General features: G+C 39.6%; 2 protein-coding genes across 8 annotated transcripts in view; one reads left to right on the top strand and one right to left on the bottom strand.

The window, feature by feature from the left end:
* Nucleotides 1–11615: 11615 nt before the first annotated feature.
* si:dkey-175m17.7 (dual specificity protein phosphatase 10) lies at nt 11616–21227 on the bottom strand. The gene is made up of 4 exons (XM_063011826.1): nt 21181–21227; nt 13851–15916; nt 12503–12808; nt 11616–11903 (listed from the first exon to the last, which is right to left on the bottom strand). The coding sequence occupies exons 2-4, from the start codon at nt 15898–15900 to the stop codon at nt 11638–11640; spliced, it is 2622 nt and encodes an 873-aa protein (XP_062867896.1). The 5' UTR covers nt 15901–15916; nt 21181–21227; the 3' UTR covers nt 11616–11637.
* Nucleotides 21228–26118: 4891 nt separating this feature from the next.
* The window catches only part of mark2a (MAP/microtubule affinity-regulating kinase 2a), a 53681-nt gene continuing 52140 nt past the window's right edge, over nt 26119–27659 (top strand). For 3 of the 7 annotated variants that reach the window (XM_063012254.1, XM_063012257.1, XM_063012253.1), the window contains exon 1: nt 26119–27196. In XM_063012254.1, coding sequence (XP_062868324.1) covers nt 27164–27196 — 33 coding nt within the window. In that variant the 5' untranslated portion in view covers nt 26119–27163. The remainder of the gene's footprint in view (nt 27197–27659) is intronic. The other 4 variants (XM_063012256.1, XM_063012255.1, XM_063012258.1 and 1 more) reach the window with 2 other exon arrangements.

Below are 27659 nucleotides of genomic sequence, written 5' to 3'. Positions count from 1 at the left end.
CCCTCTCCAGGGGGAATATGTGCCCGGTGCCTAGCTATTTTAAAATTCCATATCAACCCTTACCATAATCAATAAGCTATTAGACATAAATAAATAAAACAATAATAATTATTGAAAACGTCTACCAGATGTCTTATATATGGATATGTGTTGGAGTAACAACCATAAAAAAATCTCCTGAGGATTTCGTCTCCATGGTTTTGTCCCAGGGGGCTCATTATCAGTGCCTGACTGGGCATGGAGGAGTGCAGCATGCAGCCCATGATATTTACATCATGTACCTCAAGAGCACATTTACCCAGCAGATAGAAACACTTTGTTTACGCACATCTGTCTGCTTTATCTAAAAAGGTACTCTTAACTCAAAGATTAAAAATAGAATGTGCCAAATATTTTTTCAATTATAATTACAAAAATTATGGTATTAAATTGTATGAAATTAAAATTAAGTTTTCAAACAATAAACAAACTTTATCAGCAATAATAATCATGTTTTGTATGTCACATTACCTTGTTACTATCCGGGTCAGATCTGTTCAGGGAAAAAGGTCACTTGTCGCTCCAGCTGGTCAAATGCACAGGTCTCCTCATGTTCAACACTGCATGTTCAACACGTGTGAACCAAATATTTATTTCTATAAGCTCCAAAAACACAATGATTTCTTTACCAGATTAAAATAAATCTGTATTTCAACATTGTACGCAGGTTAGAACTTCAGGCCATGAGAGTATGTTCTCGTCTCTCTGTTTAGCTCTAATGACACACAGCATCTCTTCCACAGGTTTCCTCCCACACGAAGGGTGTGTTAGGGATGTGGTCATGCTGATCTATAAAACAAGCCTGTATGTCATATAGCTTGAATGCTACATTTTGAGTTCAGACATTCAACATATGGGCAAAAGTATGTGGACACCCCTCGTAATCATTAAGGTGTTTAGCGACACCTATTTCTAACAGGAATATAAAATCTATTATATAAATTAATTAATTAATTAGTTTAAGCCCCTTGCATGAAATCCATAAAGACATTGTTTGGTGAGTTTGGAGTGAAGCATCTCTAGTAACCTGCACACAGCCCTGACAGCCCTGAGCACTGAACACCTTCTGGATAAAAAGGAACATTGATTGTAAGCCAGTCCTGATTAAATGAACAATAATACCAACAGACACACAAATTCTTTCCAGCAAGGCTGTGGCTTTTATTGCTGCAATAAGCCAACTCCATATATAATACAGTATACACTGATCAGCCATAACATTAAAACCACCTTCTTGTTTCTACACTCACTGTCTATTTTATCAGCTCCACTTACCATATAGGAGCACTTTGTAGTTCTACAATTACTAACTGTAGTCCATCTGTTTCTCTACATACCTTTTTAGCCTGCTTTCACCCTGTTCTTCAATGGTCAGGACCACCACAGAGCAGGTATTATTTGGGTGGTGGCTCATTCTCAGCACTGCAGTGACACTGACATGGTGGTGGTGTGTTAGTGTGTGTTGTGCTGGTATGAGTGGATCAGACACAGCAGTGCTGGAGTTTTAAAATGCTGTGTCCACTCACTGTCCACTCTATTGGACACTCCTACCTAGTTGGTCCACCTTGTAGATGTAAAGTCAGAGACGATCGCTCATCTATTGCTGCTGTTTGAGTTGGTCATCTTCTAGACCTTCATCAGTGGCCACAGGATGCTGCCCACGGGGCGCTGTTGGCTGGATGTTTTTGGTTGGTGGACTATTCTCAGTCCAGCAGTGACAGTGAGGTGTTTAAAAACCCCATCAGCATTGCTGTGTCTGATCCACTCATACCAGCACAACACACACTAACACACCACCACCATGTCAGTGTCACTGCAGTGCTGAGAATGACCCCCCACAAAAATAATACCTACTCTGTGGTGGTCCTGGGAGAGTCCTGACCATTGAAAAACAGCATGAAAGCAGGCTAACAAAGCGTGTAGAGAAACAGATGGACTACAGTCAGTAATTGTAGAACTACAAAGTGCTTCTATATGGTAAGTGGAGCTGATAAAATGGACAGTGAGTGTAGAAACAAGGAGGTGGTTTTAATGTTATGGCTGATCGATGTATAAATATTCATACTGATATAGATTTGTACTTTAATAACAAATATTTATAATATTTGCTCAAGTGTCTGTATATGACTTATTGTTCTATAGATATGCTATAACAAAAAATAGTGCATTTGAATTCAAAGATAACTCTGAAGTGTAGTTCAGTGTTAGGATTTATCAGTCTATAACATTATTTCACTGTGTGAGCTGATGGCAAAGAACTTCAGACACTGACATTTTACTGTAATAAAATTATTTCAGCAAACCATTGAAGGTTTTTTTAATCAGAAAACATCATAAACATTGACAGTTATGTGGTAGTATACTTTGTTTTTCTGCCCTTTTCTAAAGAGGTAAAATATCAAGTCCTTAATGGTAATAATCAGTTGTTCCACTTCTGATTATAATTGTTGCTTTGTTTGCAGTCTCTCATCACAGTAGATTTTTGTAAACAAAAAAGAGAGAGAAAGAGAGAGAAAGAGAAAAGGAGTCTGCCGATAAATGCACAGTAATGAAACTGATTGGGAAACTAAATACACAATGTATAAGAATATAAGATGCACACTATACTATGTAGCAGGGGTTCTTAACCTACCCCCTTTGAGCCATTTGATGTACTCGCTCAAAACCAATAATTTCTGTATATTTAAATGCATTGCATTGGAAGATTGGCTTTTGGCCAGCTTTTTGCATTTTCTTTTTACTGTCTCCCAATTTAGTTCTTTCCAATTCATCATTGCAATTTTTTGCCACTTGCAGCACTTCCATTGTATCCAAAGAGTGGTGCAGACTGGCACTCGCCCTCTCTGATGCTTCCTCCAAACAGCATGAGTACTCTGACCAAACAGCAAGAATCCCTGTTGCTGCATCAATGAGAATAAATCATTTCTGCCCAACCAGTCTGGTACACTATATTGCCAAAAATATTCGCTCGTCTGCCTTCCAAAAGGTAAATCCAAAGGGTTTAATATGATGTCGGCCCACCCTTTGCAGCTATAACAGCTTCAACTCCTCTGGGAAGGCTTTCCTTAAGGTTTAGGAGTGTGCTTACGAGAATTTTTGACCATTCTTCCAGAAACGCATTTGTGAGGTCAGACACTGATGTTGGATGAGAAGACCTGGCTCGCAGTCTCCGCTCTAATTCATCCCAAAGGTGTTCTATCAGGTTGAGGTGCAAGCCAGTTAAGTTCTTCCACACCAAACTGGCTCATTCATGTCTTTATGGACCTTGCTTTGTGCACTGGTGCACCGTCATGTTGGAACAGGAAGGGGCCATCCCCAAACTGTTCCCACAAAGTTGGGAGCATGAAATTGTCCAAAATCTCTTGGTATGCTGAAGCATTAAGATTTCCTTTCACTGGAACTAGGCGCCGAGCCCAACTCCTGAAAAACAACCCCCAAACCCAGACTTGTCCATCGGATTGCCAGACGGAGAACCACTGCTGTATCATATGTTGCATAAATATTGTAATCTTATTTAAATGAGATGAAGGCTGTGTTGCAAAATAAAAAGAACACCATGCATTCATATTACTCCAGTCATCCACAAGGGACCTAGCACTTCTAAACACCTTTATCAAAAATCACTGAAAAAATTGTAATGATCAGACAAAGCATTGTCAACATATGAAAATATAACATCATTATTTAACAGTTTAGCGGAAGATTTACAGTAAAAGATACAGCAATGGTATATAACATTGTCTTCAGTTTTATATCACAAGGGAGGCCAGGAAGTAAGGTAAGACACTGATAATGGGACGGCACTTGTCACATTTTATCCACCAGGGCACTTCATTGTCCTCCAGATACTGGTGTTAAAACACTGCCAGTTTATGTTCACAGTCACTTTTCATTTTCAATACTGAGCACAAGTACATTGTTCATAATGAAAAAAAAACATAACACAAATATAAATTCACAGAAAATGACATAATGTACAGGTCAGAGCAAATTATACACATAAATGTACATTTCATTGTGCATTATTAAGTGCCAAAAACACCCAGATGGTTCCTAAATACTGTACCTGTACTGTTATGTGTCTAGAATTTAGGATACAGTTAATGTGGTTACACGGAAAGTAATTTTCTCTGTATTTCACCATTACATGTACATAATCCTAAAGCTAACATTTATAATGTCTGGAGGAACACATATTTGTAGCAAGGTCTAAGATTTAAATGACTAATACAGTAAATTCCTTCAGAATTACTTAGAGTTCTGCATCCAAGTCATCATAATAAACAAACCCATTCTACCAAAACATGTACCACACAAACGCATGACAAATGCCCTTTCTGTCCATTTTAAACAAAGTGATAAATCATTGACAGTCCAAAATATGTTTGGGCAAAATATGACTTGGATGAAGATCAGTAATTCAGTAAGTTCAATGAGTAATGCAGAAATTCAGGTCATTCCAAAGAGTTTACAAACTTTTTCCTGCAACTTTATGAATTATCCAAAGGCATATATGGCATTCCATTTACCCCATTTAACACAGTTAATTTGAGCAGGGAGGAACCACTAGAAGTTGTAGAATAAATACAATAAACAGAATAGAACAGGACAGAATTCTGTACAGTATAACAAACACTAAACAGGAATATGGCCATGTCTATATAACTGGAACCAGTGAAACCATTACAGCAAATACATTTATTTATAAAGAAGGATGTCAAGGCATTTCAATGGTTACTTCAATTGTGGCTGCATATTCCAAATAATATATAAATTTGAGTTCTGTGTTTTCCTAAGATCTGTTTGGTCAAAAGTATACATACAGAAGGCTAGCTTAATGGATTTAAAGGTAAAGAAAGTTCTAGAATGTCATTTAACTTTGTGGTCTCCTAATTTCTCATACTGCTGGAACATAAGTGACACTGTCTACAGTCAGGAAAGCTTAACATCATCAAGTTTACATCCTATTATAGAAAAAATAATATTTTATCTTTGTATGTTGCAGCTTCCAAACCCATGATGTTATAAAGCTCGTTTGGTAGTGTCACCCATAATTCAGCAACTTCTAATTCATGCCAATTCTGTTTTTTTGATATATATATATATATATATATATATATATATATATATATATATATATATATATATATATATATATATATATATATGTTGTTTATAAATTTTCTCCCCTTTTTCTCCTGACTTTTGGCGCGTCCAATTGCCCGACTGCGTCACGCTTCCTCTCCACCAATGCCGACCCCCGCTCTGATTTGAGGAGAACGAAGCTAACCCACACCCCCTCCGACACGTGGGCAGCAGCCGTATGCATCTTTTCAGCCACACTATGCGAGTGCATATATGCGAATCAGCCTTGTGTACGGTGAGACACACCCTGATCAATGCTCTTCTTCCCCACCTCTGTGCAGGCACCATCAATCAGCCAGCAGAGGTCGCAGTTGCAACAGTCACGAGGAGTCCCTATCCGGCTTAATACCCCACCCCTGTATGAACAACAGGCCAATCGTTGTTCATGTGGCCACTCAGCCCTACGATGTATTTGAGATTCCAGCTCTGGTGTGCTAGCGTGTGTTTTTATCACTGCGCCACCTGAGCGGCTATGCCAATTTTGTTTTAGGGGGTTGATTACACTTCTCACAAATCCTCTCAGCATATAGTAATAGTTTGTATTTTTTCCCAAAATTGGCAGAAGACCCGTGTTCCATAGACTCCTAACAGATACTAGCTATATTTACACAGGCACAGAAAAGTCACCATGTATAGTCGATCATAATCACTAATGAGGAAATAGGAAACAAAGCCACAAAGTTAAATGACATTCTAATGCTTTCCATTCCACCTAATTAAGAATTCAAACTACTGCATGCATATTTTGGACCCATCACATTTTTAGAAAACACTAAAAAACACTTCCTGAAAGATCAATTTCAATCGTTCAGTTACAGAAAAAGACTAATTGCAGAAATCCGAATTAAAATCCCAAGACTGTTATTAAATGTCCCTTAACCTAATCACAAATATTCAAGTTTTAAGCTTAAATGGTACTGATTTCTAAGAGCACTAACACATGTTCAGTAGTCACAACGTATCTAATCCCCAGTGAAAATATCTATCAGCCCCAACAAACAGGATAAAGAAATATTGAGTCACTACAAAGAAAAACAACATTTGTTTCAGTTGGATCATGAGACTCAAACATGGATTTTGAGGCAAACACTCTAGAATACACTGTTACTTTTTGCAAGATACACTACATGGCTGAAATTTTGTGAACACCCTTTAGACATGTAAACATACAGTGGCAGTTAAATGGATTGTAATAAAGTGACTCAGTTATTTGTAACAGTGATAAGATGCCACGTTGTCAACAATTAATTTAATCAAAAGTTATAAGCTTTTTTATAAGCAGTTTTTCCGGTCAACTCTTCATGTCTTGGATCAACTGTAGCTCAGCCATAAACTGAGTGCTGAAACATGTAGCAACTAAATATAGTGCAAACTATTGTTTTCCAAACCATTGTGCCATGGTGTTCGGTGTTGGCACAAGTCGTGATATTGGAGAACTTCATGGATGACATCACTAATGAATTCTAAAGCAGAGGAATTGTGCCCAACTGAATCTCCCACTAGAATGATTTTATAATAAGGTTATTAAAAAATAATAATAATGAAGGGAAGTTTAGGCATCCACATAATTTTGGGCATATAATGTATCATGGCTTCACTTGCTGGCTGAGCATTATTTAGAAGGCAAAATTTAATTCTGTTATATTGAGCTTAATTAAAGACGGGTCTGAGACACACCTCCTGCTGACTAAAACTTATAAGAGTGATGAGAGGCTGGTAAGGGGCTGATGAGAGGCTGGTGAGGGGCAACTTTAAATACTAAGGCTGGATAAAAGCTGGACAATACATAGGAAGCAGAACGCTAATCACAGTGAACTGAACAAAGCCTGGTCTTTTTCACAGATTACACCCCTATATTAAATATTATAATGCATATGCATAGTATCATAAGAGCACTCTTTAAAACCTATAAGCTTTGAGAAGAGAGTGTAAACAATAGATCAGCTGGTTGAAAAATGGACGTTTTTCATATTTCATCATTAATGATTTGCTTTTTGTCTTGACAGCTCTAGACATGTATTCAAATGGTATGCTACTGCAATGAAAATGAATGGCATCAGAATCAAATGATTTGCAAATACTAAACATTAAAGGTTAATACTGAATAGAGCTCGAATAAAACCACATGAGCAAAGTACATGGACACCCCATCTAACTCCTGGATTTGACTATTCAAATGTGCAAGTTCCACAGACAACCCATGGCAGCTAAATGGATGTACTGATGAACTCCCTGACTTTAAAGATGGTACTTTAAACATGTCCTTGAAGTTTCAGACCATTTCAATTTTCGTCCCCGCATTGTATTGACACTGTAAAGTGGAAACACCTAGACGCAACAGCAGCTCAGCTGTGAAGAGAATAAAATCTGTTTGTTCATGCAGACTGCCAAGCATTAAGTGGGTTCCAATGGAAACAACTGTAAAGTTTGGTGGAGTAGGAATAAATGTCTGGGGTTATTTTTGATTGTTTGGATTGGACATCTTAGTGTCCAGATTACAATTACAGTAAACATGGCTGGTCAGCACAGAGCCCTGAGCTTAACCCCATCTAAAACTTTAACGTTGTAATGAATTACAACATCCAGTGTTGTGATAACCGCAGACTAAAGGCCAGATTTATCATTCAAGATCAGTGGCCTAGCTCCTTTAATGCAATTGCATTAAAGTACATTCTCACAAGCTTCATGTTAATGCCCACAGTTAAGGATATTTAGGATAGAATATATATGTTGGGTGTCCACAAAACTTTGGTCATATAATGTAATGGTTTTTATATTACTGTAAATTTACATATTTTATGAATACAGTAATTGTATGTATATTCAAGAAAAAGGTATTTTGGCAATGACTTGATAAGAATTGAAATCTTGTTGGAAATATTTACATTGTTGTCCCTGGCAGGTATAAACTAACATTATAAATAACTAAATAATTAAAGCTGCAGTATGTAACTTTTTGTGTGCTGCTTTGTGTTGGCCTGAAAAGATCTTTGGGTCAAATCTGCCATAGGATTTTGGATACATGTCATTTTAGAGCAAACCCCAACCTTAGATAATATTTGACGATTGCAGGAATGTGGATTTTTGCTTGTGCTGGCAACCAGAAGATAATTTTGCAATGCACATCAGGGAGGTCTCTAACTGCTTAAATGCTCAAAAATAGATAGTGCAGCATTAACTCAATTAAATGTGACCTTAGGTGAAACACTGATCTGTAATAACATTAAGCTGGCTAAATTTTGTGAAATACAGAATCTTATTTTATAGGTCCAACACTTTTAAATAAATAAAACTGTGCTGAGTTTATCCATCAAAATAAAACAAATTTAATTTAAAGGGAATGTCAGTTATTAAAAAGCATGATGAAGTAACTGTTTTAAAACCCAACGAACAAATCATGTTAGGTTCTTTCTTTAGTATTTCCTCCAAAGCCACATCCCAAACACACATGCATTTAAACATAACTTAAAGACAAGTAAAACACCTCCTATGCTGATTGGTTTAGTTTTGCTTGTCACCTCATTTGTAGCCACAGAAAGCAGGATTTTTTCCAAAACATACATATGTCAGCTTTCTATTTTTAAGAACCTTACAAAATATCAAACTCAATACAAAATCACTGACCTTTCCTTAACTCTAACTTTACTATTTCTAGTTTATTGCATGTATTAATCAATTTATTCACTCCTCTTTTGGACAGGGCGCCAGTCCATAGCAAGGCATCATATGTACAAAGTCAACCATTCACACATTTTCATAGCTAGAGACAGGGGACTATGGACTAGAGGCTAGTTTAAATTTTAACATGTTATTAGGTAGGCGAAAGCCAAAACACCTGGAGGAAATCCAAGCTGACATGGAAAGCGCATAACCTACTCCACTCAGACAGTTTGGGTCACCAATACTAGCTCATATTTGTTCCCTTTGTTACAAATACATAATATGTAATTACTTATTTCGCTCTGCCTCTCATACTCTCATATCACATACAGTATTTTCTCTTGGTTAATCACACCATTTCATACTACATTTAACAAAAGGTCACAAAATATTTACAAAGTGCTTGCAAAAGATTTAAAAAACAGTCTACAAATCCAATAAAAAAAATCTATGAAACCCATCGACCCATTGATGTCGTTCAACCCACTCTGTGCTGTCAGCATAGTTTTCTTTCCTCATGCAATCAACTCTATAAAATTGACCAAAACAAAAAATCTTTTTTTTTGCTTCTTCTACTTTTATCTTTGGAGGTTCCTGAAATAACAAAAGCAAGTGGCTCAAGTTGCATCTAAAAGGTTTTGTTATGGAACAAGCTGGAATCATATGTAATTCAATATCATCTCCATTAGCCATACACCACTATTGCACAACTCCCAGACTGGGATATTTATAAGAATGCAGGACACTCAATGTAATGTCTGAATATAAGTGACAGCGAAAGAAAATGATAAAAAGGAAAATAATTCATGTCTGGTGAGATTTTTTTTAGCAGCAGACTTTACTGTCTAACAGCCAACTGGGATAGAAAAATAAAGTGCATTGAACTCTCTATTGAATAAGACATGTAGAAAAGTTCTGTGCACAGTGAAGAAGGTGTCAGTAATTTGCTACAGTTTTCAGGTCTGAGATTTGTCATATTTTGTGTCTTTTCCTGTGCTTGACAGCAAGGTTTGTTTGTCCTTTGCATTGCGTTTGTTTTCCGCTCCCACTTTTGTCACGTGTCAATGAGGGCAGGTTAGTTATATCAATAATAAATAAAATTGGTATAATAATTGAGTAAATTGATTAGTAATGCATTAATATCTGGTACTAACAGTATAAAACTTGGCACATTATTATGGACACAGTAATATTTTGAGCTTGGTTATACAAACCCCATTTGCTTACTTCTGGTAAAGCGCAATAATTATGCAATATAAATACTCAATAGTGTGGAAGTATTCTATTTAGAAATTAAAAAAATCCTTGCCTGCTCTTGGTCTGTTTTTTTCCCTATAAATGAATTATCTTTTTACACCTTCTCTCATTTACTTTCCTACGGAAGCGTATTGCTGCCACACAGATAAAAAAAAAATACCGTCAGTATGTCGTTATAACGAGAAAAGATGTCGTTATAACGAGAAAGGATGTCGTTATAACGAGAAAAGGATGTCGTTAAAACGAGAAAAGGATGTCGTTATAACGCGAAAAGGATGTCGTTATAACGAGAAAAGTTCATTACCTCAAATGCTGCACAGCTGATGGAGAGTATCTGCTGATGGAGAGACAGTTTGCACACATGCATGATGCTGTAACTTGTGTAACCTTACAGCTTGTGGTGCCGATCAAGATTCTCCTTTAGGATCAACAATGTCTAAACTTGGTTTAATATTCAACATTTGTCTGACATTCGGCATTCCGATCTAAATAAGTGCTTCAAAAAACACATAAGACCTTCTTATTTGATGATTTCTTACACAAATGAAAATAGTCAACATACTACAAAAACAAGTTTATGTTCAATTTAAGATTACGTCTATTTATCTAAAGAAAGGTTATAATGAAACCGTTTATCCAGCTCCCACTTCATCTAATGAGTTAGGGACCGTCATAAAACTAACTGAGAAACGTAGGAAACATGCACTTATCCACACTAATAAATCCATTTAAATCTGGTATGATTTGTATTTTTGGAAATATAATTTGTATATTTGAAATATAAATTTATTACAGATTTATTTATCTTTATTTAAATGTAATGTAAAATAAATACCATGTTATTTCAAAAAATAAGGTTTTTGTAGTAGGTGAGAAACATTGATGTGTTTTTGTAAAAACTGTTTGACATTAATTCATCAAATCATACCAGATTTAAATGGATTTATTAGTGTGGATAAGTGCATGTTTCCTACGTTTCTCAGTTAGTTTTATGACGGTCCCTAACTCGTTACATGAAGTGGGAGCTGGATAAACGGTTTCATTATAACCTTTCTTTAGATAAATAGACGTAATCTTAAATTGAACATAAACTTGTTTTTGTAGTATGTTGACTATTTTCATTTGTGTAAGAAATCATCAAATAAGAAGGTCTTATGTGTTTTTTGAAGCACTTATTTAGATCGGAATGCCGAATGTCAGACAAATGTTGAATATTAAACCAAGTTTAGACATTGTTGATCCTAAAGGAGAATCTTGATCGGCACCACAAGCTGTAAGGTTACACAAGTTACAGCATCATGCATGTGTGCAAACTGTCTCTCCATCAGCAGATACTCTCCATCAGCTGTGCAGCATTTGAGGTAATGAACTTTTCTCGTTATAACGACATCCTTTTCTCGTTTTAACGACATCCTTTTCTCGTTATAACGACATCCTTTCTCGTTATAACGACATACTGACGGTATTTTTTTTTTAACTGTGTGGCAGCAATACGCTTCCGTACTTTCCCACCATCTATTCATTATTCCAGATCTTTCAGACCTGTGTCTCCACGCCACTCAGTTTGGGGGTTAAGATCCGAGGAGTAACACCAGAGTTGAGATCTCTTTCAAATTCCAGTAGCTGACCCATGAAGTTGAGGTTGGGTGAAACCACTGGCCTGCGACTGCGCACATATTTATAGGCATCGGTCATGGTCATGAGGGTGTGTTTCATTAAGTAAGCAATAACAATAGTTGCTGACCGGGAAACTCCTGCCTGACAGTGCACCAACACACCTCGACCACTCTGATGAGCCTCCTCTGAAATAAAGAAAATCAATCCACATAGTCAACATCTGTACACATCATATGCTACAGCATCTTCAGGATTTTCAACTGATAGTAAAAATAGACTTATTTGCTAAATTTTTTGACCTCTTAAACATTTGTAATTCATTAGTAACACACAATTCAAAAATAAAGAACAACAAATATAATAGTAATAATAATAATAACAATAATAATAATAAGAAGAAGAAGAATCCTTACCTAATTGTTTTATTTTCTGGAACAAGTTTAGCGCAATCCTAGCTATTTTAATTTTTACATGGACTAAACAAAGTGATCAGAATGGGCTAAATGGCTTTCTGAGATCAGCAAGATATGCATTAGGCTTTACATGTAATAAGCTATACTTTGTAGTCATTGCTTCATGTAGCACCACAGTGAATTGTTTAATCTGCCAGTAATAAAATAATCTACTAGTTTTTCACCGTAATGTAGTGATAGCATAATTTTATTTCTCAAATAATAATATGCAGGGGTTATAAAGCTTTTCATCAAGGTCCCTAACTGTACCTTTTACTTGTACACAACGATCAAAGCTATAATTAGCATACAGCCTCGAAAAATTAACTCACCTATAAACTCAAAGACCTCCTCAAAATATTGCCGGAGGTTCTGCTTGCTATTATCAGTAGCAGGAAGTCGTTTGTAGCGCACCAGCCCAGTGTTAAGGTGGTAGAGGGGGAGGTGGGTGGTGACATTAACCACATAACTGATGTTCAGTCTAAGCAGCAGATCCAGGTCCTGAGCATCCCTCTCATTGCCCAAGAAAAGGAAAGGCAGAATGGGGCTGATCACAGCATTCTCAACATCTGGAGTCATCACACTCTCATCCGACAGAGATGCCGGGAGGGAGGAGGAGAGTGGAAGGGAGAGGCGCACTGACAAGAAAAAACACAGACCTTTATTATCTTTTCCACAATGTGAAATAAATGCACCTGTTGTGCAAGTAAGCTAGTAATTAGGCAAGAACGTGGGGGGTTGATGAAGAAACATTATGCCGAAATTATTGTATATTGTGTCGGTACTTTCATCCCCGTTTATTTCATCTATATTGCTGCTATTATTTGTGGTGTCTGAATATGTATTTGCCCTAGATTTTTTCTTTGTATTTAAACATACACTGATCAGCCATAACATTAAAACCACCTCCTTGTTTCTACACTCACTGTCCATTTTATCAGCTCCACTTACCATAGAGGAGCACTTTGTAGTTCTACAATTACTGACTGTAGTCCATCTGTTTGTCTGCATAGTTTTTTAGCCTGCTTTGTGTTAGTGTGTGTTGTGCTAGTATGAGTGGATCAGACACAGGAGCGCTGCTGGAGTTTTTAAATACCGTGTCCACTTACTGTCCACTCTATTAGACACTCCTACCTAGTTGGTCCACCTTGTAGACATAAAGTCAGAGACGATCGCTCATCTATTGCTGCTGTTTGAGTTGGTCATCTTCTAGACCTTCATCAGTGGTCACAGGACGCTGCCCACGGGTCGCTGTTAGCTGGATATTTTTGGTTGGTGGATTATTCTCAGTCCAGCAGTGAGAGTGAGGTGTTTACAAACTCCAGCAGTGCTGCTGTGTCTGATCCACTCATACCAGCACAACACACACTAACACACCACCACCATGTCAGTGTCATGCAGTGCTGAGAATGATCCACCACCCAAATAATACCTGCTCTGTGTGGTCCTGGGACAGTCCTGACCATTGAAGAACAGCATAAAAAGGGGCTAACAAAGCATGCAGAGAAACAGATGGACCACAGTCAGTAATTGTAGAACTACAAAGTGCTTCTATATGGTAAGTGGAGCTGATAAAAAGGACAGTGAGTGTAGAAACAAGGAGGTGGTTTTTCCTGAGGCTTTTTTTTTTAAAATAACACTGTAAAATGTAACAAAATGAGCACAGAAAAACATCCTTACATCTCATATTCTCCTCATTTTGCTCTCTGTTGAATGAGTTAAGGGCTAGGTGAAGTGACTGTGCAGAAGGTAAAGAGTGTCCACCTTCCCACTCTCTTCCTCTTGGTTTGGGCTTAATAAGGGTGCTTGGAGCTGAGGGCAGAGGGGAGTAGGGTAATGAAGATTCAGGAGTAAGACAGTGAGGAAAAGAGGAGTTTGGAAGCATGTCATCTAGACCATCATCGTTGTCCAATCCAGCATCTTCATCCTTGTTACAGAGTCTTTTCAGAGAGTCTTGACCATAGTCTCTGCCTGATCCCATGAAGTCCATAACTGCCATCTTGCCCTGCTGGAGCCTTCTTCGTCCTGCATTGTCAATTAGCTGAGAGCGGGTAAACTCTAGAAGGTTACGGCAGTCTAGAATGACTGGATTTGATCCATTGCTACTATTTGCCTCATGGCCCATATAAGGCTTTCCTGTTCCCATCCTCATTCCTGCACTTTGGTGATTAGGCTGACTTTTGGAGCGAGTCATCTTCTTTGCAAGCTCATCAGGCCAAATTGTGCGCACACTGTAATCATCATCGTCAGGTTGGTACCCACCCATGGTACCAGTACTGTAGCCTGTGCCAGGCGGCTTCCCTCTGTGAGGGTTATAAGTCACCACTATAGGATCGCTGCTGCAGTAACTACATGTGGAACTACCAGTCTGGCTTGCTGTGGGGTTGCATCCACTGACGCAACTTTGCAATGCTCGCAAAGGGGAAGATGCGGAAAATGGGGAACAAGGTAAACAACCACCAACTAGTTTCTTACGAAAAGCTGCAGGACTTCCATCATCTCCTGAACAGGTTGAACAGCCCAGGGGCCTGAGGATCCCTGTCCGGCAGTCTGAAACAGTACTGTTGGAGGAGGAAGTGTTGGTGGTGGAAGCTGTGGATATGCACCCTCCTAAGGTCTTTAATCCCATGGCACCGTCACCTTTCTTGGCTGTACTTCCTTTTTGAGAAATCGAAGTAGATGGACTTCCAGTGCCACCTTGGCAGCCAGCTGAGTGGCCTCTACCTTGTGTGCAACAAATTAGTCTCCAACAGTTGCAGCTAAATGGGTGAGAAAAGTCAATAGTGCAAGTGTGATCAGGGCTAGGGAAGCCGTCAGGGGAAGAAGTGGCAGAGAGGGGCAAGCTGTGAAGGATTTGGGAATGTGGTTCTTTGATACGTGAGGACCGGGTTTGAGTAACCGGATGGAAGGATGATGGGGCCCGAAAGGAGTTTGGGGCAGCCTGATAATGTGTGTTCAGAATGGAGGCATGCGCCGATTGGACAGAGCTGTGGTGACGAGGGAGACCATAGGATTTGGGAGGCTGGTGAATCGTTCCCAGTTTGGAGTTTTCTTTGTCACCCAGAGAAGGCACGTCCCTGTAGCTGGCAGTAGTAAAGCGAGACTTTGATAATTCCTCTTCTGTCCACTTATGTTTGGATTGTTGTCTATGGGCTGGAACAAATTCCAAGACCCCACCTGGTGACACAGTGAGGTTGTTTTGATAATGGTTGCTATATAGGGCCTTGTTCTGATGATTCTCAGCTGTGTCATATAACTTCCCTCTGGGTACCCTATCACTTTGTCCTGAAATCAAATGTGAAGGCACCTGTTTTGCTTTGCTCTCTCTGATGCTCTGCCTTTTGTCTAAATGTACCCCTCCTTTGTCCACTGATACTTTGATGTCAATGGTATGTGTATGTTTGGAAGGTCTGGGACCCAGAGTCACAATCCCATTGCTGTGACAGTGACTAGGGATCCAACTGCTGTCCTCTGTAGTGGCACTCCTCTCTCCCTTGGCTCTTTGCCCAAGTGGTGAGTTCCTGTGTCTGCATTCCAGGGACAGAGAGTTGGAGGGTGGATGTGTTCGGGGAGGAGGACGCTGAGTTTGCGGTGAGCGAGATGGGGGCTCGTGCCGAGTGGTAAGACGGGAGGAATATTGTGAGGTGGCTGGCGGGGAAGCCACACACAAGGCCAAGCTTTTGGGCCTTTGAATAACCACTATGCGCTCGTCAAGGGGAAGAGGAGGCATCTGGGGCTAGGCCAAGCTGTGTGTTTGTAGATGAAAGAGAAAAAAAACACATAAGTGATAAATCATTTTTAATGTTTAAGTAAAACATACACAATTTAGACACAATAGTTGTACACTGATCAACCATTACATTAAAACCACCTCCTTGTTTCTACACTCACAGTCCATTTTATCAGCTCCACTTAACATATAGAAGCACTTTGTAGTTCTACAATTACTGACTGTAGTCCATCTGTTTCTCTACATACTTTTTTAGCCTGCTTTCACCCTGTTCTTCAAAGGTCAGAACCCCCAAAGGACCACTACAGAGCAGGTATTATTTAGGTGGTGGATCATTCTCAGCACTGCAGTGACACTGACATGGTGGTGGTGTGTTAGTGTGTGTTGTGCTGGTATGAGGTGGATAAGACACACGTCACTGTCACTGCTGGACTGAGAATAGTCCACCAACCAAAAATATCCAGCCAACAGCGACCCGTGGGCAGCATCCTGTGACCACTGATTAAGGTCTAGAAGATGACCAACTCAAACAGCAGCAATAGATGAGCGATCGTCTCTGACTTTACATCTACAAGGAGGACCAACCAGGTAGGAGTGTCTAATAGAGTGGACAGTGAGGGGGGGGGCTGACCATTGAAGAACAGGGTGAAAGCAGGTTAAAAAGGTATGCAGAGAAACAGATGGACTACAGTCAGTAAATGTAGAACTACAAAGTGCTTCTATATGGTAAGTAGAGCTGATAAAATGGACAGTGCGTGTAGAAACAAGGAGGTGGTTTTAATGTTATGGCTGATCAGTGTATATTAATCAATGTTAGTAACAGCACACACAATTACACAAATAACAGTTGTGATGAGTATTGTACAGAAGCTAATCATAGCTTTTGTCTTTCATCCACAAACATTCTGTTAATTCAACATCAAAGAACAATACAGAACAGGGCGCAGCAGACTCTTAGACTACTAAGTAAAAACAATCCTCATGACATGTAAGGTCATAGCATTCATGTGTTGTTAGCCTAGTGTTGCAAACATGGCATGTGAAGTTATCAGCAATATATTGTTAAAGTCAAAGGTTTACATCCTGGTTAACTGAACTGTAGCATTGGTAGCTCAGTGTTTAAGGTGCTGCACTAGTAATTTGATGGTTGCTGGTTCAACCCCCACCACTGCCAAGTTGCCACTTTTGGACCCCTAAACAAGACCCTTAAGCCTAAATTGCTCGAACTGTATTTAGTCATAAATGTGAGGTGCTTAGTTTATCCTGTGTGACTGCAGCACCATAGGGTCTCATCCTGCAGAGTCCTACACAAGCTCTTAATCATTTGTAATTGTGGCAGTGGGTCAAGCCCTTCTTGCAAGAGAGGAGTGGTCCACATGAACAAGCAGATAACGATTTAAATCATTCACCTGTAGCGCCCAGGTGGCGCTAACACCAGTGCCGAGATTCTGAACTCCTCGGTTCAGAATTTTGCCACCGGTCGGCTGGGCGCCATCTAGCAGGTATAATTGGCAGTGCCTGCAGCATACACGGTTCTGCTAGGACGGGATGACCGAACTATGTGGGTGTGTAAGGACCCTGATTGGCAGATAGAGAGGCACCTGTGCAGAGTGCATAGGTGAAAAAGGGTTCAGTTAAGGGCTGTACCGTGGGTCTGAGGAGGCGTGAGCAGCAATATACCCACCTCGACTGCAATCAGGGTTTCCCCAGCAGCGGAAGACAAATTGACTATGCTAAATTGGGAGAAAATGCATAAATAAAAATAGAAAAAAACAGCCTAGTTTTAGTCCTAAATGTGGATCAGCAAAACAAAGCATTAAAAGCCAAAAAGGAATTAATAGTAATCTTTAAATTTGAAGTATAAATCAAATAACTGTAAGTCTGTTTTGTTGGATTCGTCCACAATACCACTTCCATTGGCACTGGCTGTTTGACCTTTCTGCTCCGCCTGCAACCCTACAAATCAGTTCTGCACCACAAGCTGTGTTGGTACTCACAGGTCCTGCAGAATTTCTGGACTAATGCAGGATTGTAATTTATGATGTAGACCTTGACATGGCTGCAGACACTACTCAAACTTGACAGCTATTCCCTAATAAGCCAGGTAAGAGAAAAAACGACATGCATCTTGCTGTGGCAATGCAAATCAGTTTTTACTCTGCCTTTGTTTTTGATTGTTCAGTCCTGTGCAGCAGGAAAAAGATGTCAAGTTTAATTTTTAAATAATAGCAGCAAGTAACGGTAATTACGGGGTGGGGGAGTACTGGGAGAACAAATATGAGATGTGACATGGCTGAATCAGCTACAGCCCTCATGTGGGGTTCACACATACAAAATTGCACATTAGACATCCACATACACTCAAGGCCATAGGCATCACGCCATGCTTTTAATGCAACATGCATACGTCCACGCACTGAGCCTGGTGATGATTTCCTCATCCTTTCTCTTTTCAGTGTAGCCTTTTGCAGTCTGTGGTGAAGGGGGTGATGGTTACAATGACCCAGATTTGCTGTTGGTACAAATCACTCTGATCACATTTGCTTACGCACCAAACTATCAGTACTGTTATACAAAAATGATGTAATGAGCTTGCTTTATGCCAAACTGCCAGAATGTGAATGTGCTTGTTGTACAATAGTGTACAGCAGCCTTCGTAATGTAAGAACTTACTGTATAAGCACAACTGATACTGATGAGTTCAATCAATAAATAACTGTTGTTAAGAGGAAAATAACAACAAAACCACAAAGCTTGAGATATACAGTCAAAGTTAAAAGTTTGCATATACTTGTAAGGGACATGTACACTATACACCGATCAGGCATAACATTATGACCACCTCCTTGTTTCTACACTTACTGTCCATTTTATCAGCTCCACTTACCATATAGAATCATTTCATAGTTCTACAATTACTGACTTTAGTCTATCTGTTTCTGTACATACTTATTTAGCCTGCTTTCACCCTGTTCTTCAATGGTCAGGATGCCCACAGGACCACCACAGAGTAGGTATTATTTGGGTGGTGGATCATTCTCAGCACTGCAGTAACAATGACATGGTGGTGGTGTGTTAGTGTGTGTTGTGCTGGTATGAGTGGATCAGACACAGCAATGCTGATGGAGATTTTAAATACTTCACTGTCACTGCTGGCTTGAGAATAGTCCACCAACCAAAAATATCCAGCCACTGTGACCACTGATGAGCAGCATCAGCAGCATTTAAATACCGTGATGAGCAGCATTTAAATACCGTGTCCACTTACTGACCACTCTATTAGACACTCCTACCTAGTTGGTCCACCTTGTAGACATAAAGTCAGAGACGATCGCTCATCTATTGCTGCTGTTTGAGTTGGTCATCTTCTAGACCTTCATCAGTGGTCACAGGACGCTGCCCACGGGTCGCTGTTAGCTGGATATTTTTGGTTGGTGGATTATTCTCAGTCCAGCAGTGAGAGTGAGGTGTTTACAAACTCCAGCAGCGCTGCTGTGTCTGATCCACTCATACCAGCACAACACACACTAACACACCACCACCATGTCATTGTCACTGCAGTGCTGAGAATGATTCACCACCTAAATAATACCTGCTCTGTGGTGGTCCTGTGGGGGTCCTGACCATTGAAGAACAGGGTGAAAGCAGGCTAAAAAGGTATGTAGAGAAATAGATGGACTACAGTCAGTAATTGTAGAACTATAAAGTGCTTCTATATGGTAAGTGGAGCTGATAAAATGGACAGCATGTGTAGAAACAAGGAGGTGGTTTTAATGCTATGCCTGATTTGTAAGGTTGGGCACTAATGTTGGATGAGAAAGCCTGACTTGTGATCCAGTTCATTTTAAAGGTGTTCGTTTGAGCTGAGTTTGAGTCAGGGCTCTGTGCAGGCCGCAGGAGTTTTTCCACAGCAGACTCGTGTCAAATCATGTCTTTTTGCACCTCACTTTGTGCACATGGGTACAGTTATTCTGGAATAGGAAAGGGCCTTTTATAAACTGTGGCACATGTCAATTTACCAAATAGCATCCTTTCACAAACAAATAAAAAGTAACTTTGTAAATTTCATTCTGTTTAACACTGTGTTTTTGTGAAAGACTAAATGCTCTGTGTCTGGAAGAATTTCTGTTCATGGTGGTAAAACAGACATGAATTAATGAATCAGAATCACTTTATTTCGCCAGGTATGTTACACATACGAGGAATTTGCTTTGGTGATACACACAATAATACACATAATAGTCCACATAGTAGTACACACAATACACATAATAGTAGAGACAGACCCAACAGCACACGGACTGTTAACCAGGGTCTGTTAAATATGTTCTATGTGTAATTATCTGTACTATTATGTGTATTGTGTGTACTACTATGTGGACTATTATGTGTATTATTGTGTGAATGAATGAATTGTGTGTGTGAATGAATGAATGAATTAATAATTTTCCTATTTGCCACACTGATCACAGTAAGTGTGTAGATACATTTTTCTTTTTAACAGTGCAGGTAATCAGAAATAAACAAACTGAACACACTACCATGATCCTAGGATGTGAAGCAACTCAGCATCCATCCTGTCAGTTTACCAAGACCTACAGATATAGTTTTATCAGTCTTTTTTGGATCTATCCTCACACATATTCAGATTATTTAATCAAATGAATTAAGTGTAAACCTGAGAATGAAATAATTTCGCGCATCGTCACACACACCACTGGTGCTGATAACCAGCCGCTGTTTGCGCTCATCTTTGTGCGCACTGGTGGAGATTGGTCCTTTGTCCCTGTGCTATAATATCATTCCTATATTGCTGCATACGTCCTTAAAATCACAATATTAAAATGTCCCATTGGCCTAGAGTTAGCTGCCTATTATAATTAACCCTATGATAAAGCAAATAAATAATTAAGGCATTAACAGGTCTTAAGCCTTAATATCTTCTTATACAAAGAATGTATGCTCAAAATGCATGGTAGGGTCATGCAGTCTATATACATGTCAGAATTCAATCTGAATAAAACTGCAGCTCAGCTCAGCTGTCATGATAAATATCTGATCTTTGTTAAAAGAGCAAATTGGTTTGAAATGCAGGCTGTGGAGAATAGGTTATTCCAACAGCGCGCTTTTGCGCCTTTGGCGTGCAGGATAATGTGGAGTAAACCCTTAGAATAAATAAGCGTAAACAGCCATGCAGGCCTGGACTGTACAGAGTCCTGTTATCGGGTCGTTTTCCTGTAAACAAAATGTAGCTGTAAAAAGTATAACACAAATACTTACGTTACAGGTATATGCGCTGTATTGTCATCATTTCATATTAACCCTTTGTGCTTCTCATGCGCCGATTCCGCTCTGATGCGCGACTACATTGCTATAACTGCATTTTCTTTCTGTATTCTAACAACGTAGTAAATTCATTTCTGAATATTTATGTTCACATGCTCACATTTTCTTATAAGCGTTTACTTGACATAAGCAGTACAAGCTGATTATGCTATAAAATTTGCAGTCATTGCGGTCGATTTTGTGAGCCGCACAGCGCAATGTCACCGTAGACGCGCGCCAATGTGCGCCCGTGTGTGTGTGTGTGTGTGTATGTGTGTGTGTGTGTGGTGGGGGTGGAGTTTGTAAGTGCATGACATCACCCCAGACCAATGACAAAGCAAACAACACTGTCAGACAAAAGGATGGGTCCCACTTCACTCCAGTATCACCAGCACAACATAGGAAACTGATTACCCTGGACAGTCATAGGGTACATCACCTAGTCCGAAATAAAATGTAAGGTCATGGCAGACAGTAATTTCAAATATTACTGAAACAGTTTTTTTTTTATCTGTGGGGAGATAAAACTTTCAACAAATTCGAGTTGCACACATGGTGCAGCGGTAAAACACACTAGCACACCAGAGCTGACATTTCGAACTCATAGAATCGAAACTCAGCCCTGCTTTCCAGCAGGCTGGGCGCCTACATGAACGATTGGCTGTTGTTTATACAGGGTGGGAGCCGGTTAGGGACTACTCATAACTGATGCAATTACGACCTCTGCTGGCTGATTGATGGCGCCTGCACAGAGTTGAGGAATAATACATTGATCAGGGTGTGGCTCTCCGCACACAAAGCTGATCCGCATATGAACTCACCTCGTGCAGGTGAAAAGATACAGTCGGCTACTGCACACGTGTCGGAGGGGCGTGTGTCAATCTTGCTGTCCTCAATTGGGGAGAAAAAGGGCAGAAAATGCATAAACAAAAAAATTATTTAACATAGAATCAATCAATTTGCTCTTTGACTTTGATTAAACACCCCCGTATTTCTCTCAATCTAATCATGAGGCCAGCTGTAATGTAACAAGTTGTGCCTGTTTGGATGCTTGGCCAGGTAAATAGCAAAGTTCTCAGTAGTTACACTGCTGCCGCACCCAGGAGCCCACATTTGACTTTTCAATACAGTTCATATCTTTTTAATAAAGCTCACATCAGAACTTTAAAAAAGCAATTTCAAGCCGCTCAGGTGGCGCAGCGGTAAAGTACGCTAGCTCACCAGAGTTGGGGTTTCGAATACATAGTATCGAATCTCAGCTCTGCCTCTCCGACTGGGTTGGGCGGCTGCATGAACAACGATTGGCTGTTGTTCAGGGTTAGAGGGTAAGAAAGTCGGATCATAGGTCCTCATAACTGGTGCGACTGCGGCCCCTGCTGGCTGACTGATGGCGCCTGCACAGGGCTGAGGAATAATGCTGATGGGGGTGTGGCCCTCCGTACACAGTGCCCGTCAAGTGTATGAACTCCACTCGTGCAGGTGAAAATGCACTATCTGTGCCGACTGTGCGTACCGGAGGGGGCGCACGTCAGTTGAGAGGCGTCCTCAGTCAGCGGTGAAGGGTCGAATCAGTATAGAGGACGCAATCAGGGTAATTGGACACGACTAGACTGGGGGATAAAAATTGAAAAAGAAAAGATAAAAAAGATAGCAATTTCAAAAGCTTCGTTTTAGCCCTTATAAATCTGTTGCGTGCAGATGGCATGGTCAAAATTTAATTCCTCCTAAACAGTATTTCAGTTGTTTGAGTGGAGGCCAGTGTGGTTGCCCATCAGACTCAAGGTTTGAATGCTTACCACTGATTCGTCTTTCAATAGCCCTCCTGTCAGCTTAATCAGGACTGGCACATTGTGAAGCTGTTAGTAAAAATTAATTAATACATAGAAACACCTTATTTATCATTTTATACTTATTTGATTTCATTCCAGATTCTACACATGCACACAGTATCAGTGCAAGTGGACTAGTGGAACTAAAAAAGCCACTACCCCATAAGGGCCTGGATTAAATTACTGGCATTTTCAAGGGGCCTACAGAGACTGCAAATCGTGTGCATGTACAGTTTTAGTGAACAGCACTTTAAACCAACAGATGGCAGCAAAGCGCACTGTGTTCTCACGTTACAGTCAGCGAGGTCAGTGGGAGAGTTCAGGATTTAACAGATCGAAGCTTTTGTCCCACAATGCTATTGCTGGAAAGCCCAGGCCCCAGGGTGCTTGTAATAAACTGAATAACATCTACAATTAGGAGTCCAGCTCAAGCATTATAATACATTATAATCATAAATGAATAAATATTAATGATTGTTAGTAATTTATAGTAATTTTATTCTTACTACTATTACTAGTTTTACTACTGTTAAAGTTAAAAGTCTGTATCACCGCTGACAAAATAGGGATTTTCAACAAAATGATACAGCAAATGACCCATGAAACTGAATGATATAGTAATACATCATCAATACAATATTGCAGGTCTGAGAAGCTACTGCTTTAGTCTGTATGACCTAAAGTTAGGATACAACATGATTAGACCACTGGGAACTCAATAATGAGCCTTTATTTGCTTTGTTGTGATGTGTTACAGAGAAATGTGTTCAAGGTGTGTTACAACTGTAGTGCAAACTAATGAGCTGTCACAATAGCTGAGAGAGGAACTGATTTCTTTGCCTTGAAGGAACAATCGGTATAAGAACATAAATACAAGACCTTGAACATTTCCATAGAAACCATTCCAGCAAGGCAATGATCCTAAGCAGACTTTTAAGTCAACCAAAGCTTGGTTAAGGAACCAATCATGAAATATCCTGGAGTGGCCTTTTTAGTCCCCAGATATAAATATCATAGAAAATCTTTGGTGGGGTTTCAACAAAGTAGTAGCAGCACAAAAGCCATGAGACTTTGAATGGGGTTTCTTATTTAAAACTGTACAAACTAAATGACAATGTTTGTTCCCTGGAGGGTGCCACATCCGTAGGAGTTGACAGGAATGCAGGTGGTAAAGTGGGTGCAGCTCAGTAACATGGGTCTTAGGGACCTTGGTTTGATTCTTGCCTCTGGTCACTGTCTGTAAGGGGTTTGGTATGTGTGCACCCTGTGTCCACTAGGATTTACTACAGATAATCATAGCTAATTTCTTTTTTTTTTTAAACAGATAGTGATAGGGCTGAGGCTCCCATACAGAAAAGAAGCCTTTGCTCTTGGGTTTACTTTGTCTATGTGATCAACAGTTATTTAGTCAAGCTTTAAGGTGCTGACTTTTGGAATTTTTGTTCTTATATTGCATTTGCTAAGCTTGTCTATGGACAGTGTTTGTCATGTTTCAGGAACAAACTATAGATGAATAATTTCACAAACAGCTTTGATAACTGGATCTGTCTTTTGCATTGCTGTGAGGAATATGTGGCTCACGCCTTTTTGCAGAATTGCTTCAATTTAGCCACTTTCGAGGTCTGTCTAACATAAACTGCCTTTTTTCGCTAGTGCATAGCGATGGCACTGATTCAGTTGTGGACCTGCTCTTTGTGTTTCAGTTGATCGTCCTTATTGCATAATTTAACTGCGCTTGAACTGTGAATGTGGATTAATGACTGGGTGTTCTCCTTTGGGATTTTTTATTAGAGATCTCTAATCAGAGCATGTTGTGTTAGCTTTACAGCATGTGTAAAGGGACCCATGTTTTCCAAAAAGTTCCACTTTCAACTAATCCATTCACAGAACAAAATGTAAGATGAGCCTTTATGTTCCTTTGGATTACCAGTGGTTTTTGTCTTGGAACTTTGCCCTGGTAATTATTTCTGCCTAGTATCTTTCCTAAATTTTCTCACTGGGCCGGTTCAATAACTTTTTAAATAAAGTAGTTTACTCAGTTGGATGTTGCATTACATTTCGTTGTTTTGTGTGAAGACTTAAACAATAAGTGTTAGGGATGCAAATTTTGCCAAATATTTCGAACTGATAACCAACAAGCCTATACCGGCCCATGAAATTATAAAATGTGTTTTATATTAGCAGGTTTTATGCTTTATTTAATATTTAAGACCACTAGATTAAGGAACAGCTTTTTCCCCAGAGCTCTCTCCATATTGAACTCTGTCCCCAGTTACCCCCATTTTGTTGCCTTGTACTTGTACATGTGTAATGACAATAAAGTTGAATCTTATCTAATCTAATCTAATAGTTTAGTTGTTCATGATTTAATAATATAAGTGCTTAAAGATTTTTTCTGCTTGGATTAAGCAGAAGAAACTGGTGTATGCACACTGAAGCTGAGCCTGAAATGTAGGATTGTGGAACCTAAAATAATCTTGATTAGCTCAAATTATTGCTGTTAGGTGACTGTTGTGTGTGGGTTTGTTATCATGAGTTGCCCCATGGTGTGAGTGACTGACTGAAGGTTTCGTGACTAGTGGGTACAGCTTTGCGCTATCAACTTGAAGATTGGCGGTTCAAATCCAGGCTCCTGGTTCCTTGAGCAAGGCCCTTAACCCTGTCCGCTCCAGGGGTGCCGTACGATGGCTGACCCTGCGCTCTGACCCCAGCTTCCAAACAAACTGGGATATGCGAAGAAAGAATTTCATTGTACTGTACACCTGTATATGTATATATGACAAATAAAGTATATCTTCTGTCCTCCAGGTTTGTTAGCCCACTGCGACCCTGGAACCACTACGACTCTGACCACGAATGATTCAATTAATGACTAGATTAAAATTTAAGGTAGGTTCAAATAATTTACCAATTTTTCCTTGTAGCTACGTTCTGAACGAGCTGCACAGGGCTTTTATTTTAAAGCTACCAGCTGAGGAAATGCATGGGAGGCTGGATTCACAGTCTGCTCTGTTGAAAGCAAACAACAGCGGCGTCTGAGCTCTGCAGTGCCGCCCAGATCCACCCAATCTAATTCTGTACTGTATTCAGCTCTCGTTCGGCCTTCATCGATATTACGAGCGATCAATTCTCCACACTTCGGAGAACCGCTGGATATTAATCACTACCAGAGATTCGGAGATCGGGGATCGTTTAGGACTCGGTGATCTGTTAACATTAGGTGGTAAAGCAGCAGGTTGTTTTCAGGCAGCGCTGTTGAACTGCAGTGCCGCTGTTAGTATCGATATGACGTTGTTGCTGCCTGATTATCAGGCATAGCTGATTTCAGTTGATAATTGTATTAATAGGATAAACAATCTACCCAGGGAAGTATTGACGCTCACCATGTTGGAATCAAAACCGTGGATTTGATTCTGGAAATCGCTGAACTGAATGAATCTGCTTTGACTGGAGGGACGTTAGCTAGCCTATTAGCTACCAAGCTAGGTAACTTCATTCAAAAAGTTTTTGGACAGGATATCATTACTTGTCTGACTGGTACAGAAATCAGTATTTCTAAATTCACCTCCTGAAACTCAACCCGCGGCGGATTATTGAGTTCATTTAAATAGGGACCTGGATTTTCCCCACCTGGCCTAACTTGATCCTCGGACTCGAGTTACAAGTCGGGAATTAGGAAGTATGTTCTTTAAACTAACCTAGCTTTATGTAATCTAGGTTATCTAGTTTAGATTAGATTTTGCTCACGTTAATGCACACTAAGTATTAAAGTGGGTTGTTTCCACAGATATCCAGCTAGTTATTTGTTTCAGGCTTCTTGTTGAAGTCGAAGGGTGCCTTCAACAACACCCGTCATTTCTTACACTTACTACTTTTCAACGTGATAACTTTTTCCTAAACCGCACAAGCCGACTAACTATGACTTGACTAGTCGGAGTAAACTTGCAAGCAAAAAAAAACAAAACACGGCTTCAGAGCTGCTCGCTGGTCCAGACTAAACTGATCTGGTATTGGACTTCTGGCACTGGACTTCGGACACCAACAACACCGATGATTGTATTTTAAGAACAGTTCGACTCGTAAACAGTTCGAAACGCATTAGGACCCACATGCTGTCGGTGATTGAACACTTATCCGGCCAGGTAAGTCATTCAGAATGCTTGTTTCTAACGCAAACGTCACATCACTTCCCTGCTTAGCTTTAACGACTAGCAAGCTATCATTAGCCTGTTAGCACTGAGTGAGATTTTTTTTTTTTTTTTTAAGTTTTATGATCTGATATGATGCACACTATATTGGGACATTTACAGGTGATTGTAATGATACACAACACAGTTAGTCAAAAGTTTACAAAGAGTCAAACATTGTCAACATACATACAGGGTTGTTGTGAAGAAAACTCAAACCTGTTACCTAATGCTAAAAGAAACTTTTTTTTTCAGTTGGTGAGATGTAATCCAAAAACAGGTGCACTATAATTTAAAAGCAGCTAAAACAAGGATCACACTGTCCACAGTCAATCAAGCTTTAAATTGTAATGGGTTGAGGCTCCCGTACAGAAAAGAAGCTTTTGCTCTTGGGTTTACTTTGTCTATGTTTGTTTGT

Source organism: Trichomycterus rosablanca, chromosome 16, assembly GCF_030014385.1.
Source record: "Trichomycterus rosablanca isolate fTriRos1 chromosome 16, fTriRos1.hap1, whole genome shotgun sequence".
NCBI lineage: Eukaryota > Metazoa > Chordata > Actinopteri > Siluriformes > Trichomycteridae > Trichomycterus > Trichomycterus rosablanca.
The sequence above is the reverse complement of the archived record's forward strand: the minus strand, read 5'-3'. Positions and strand labels throughout refer to the sequence as shown.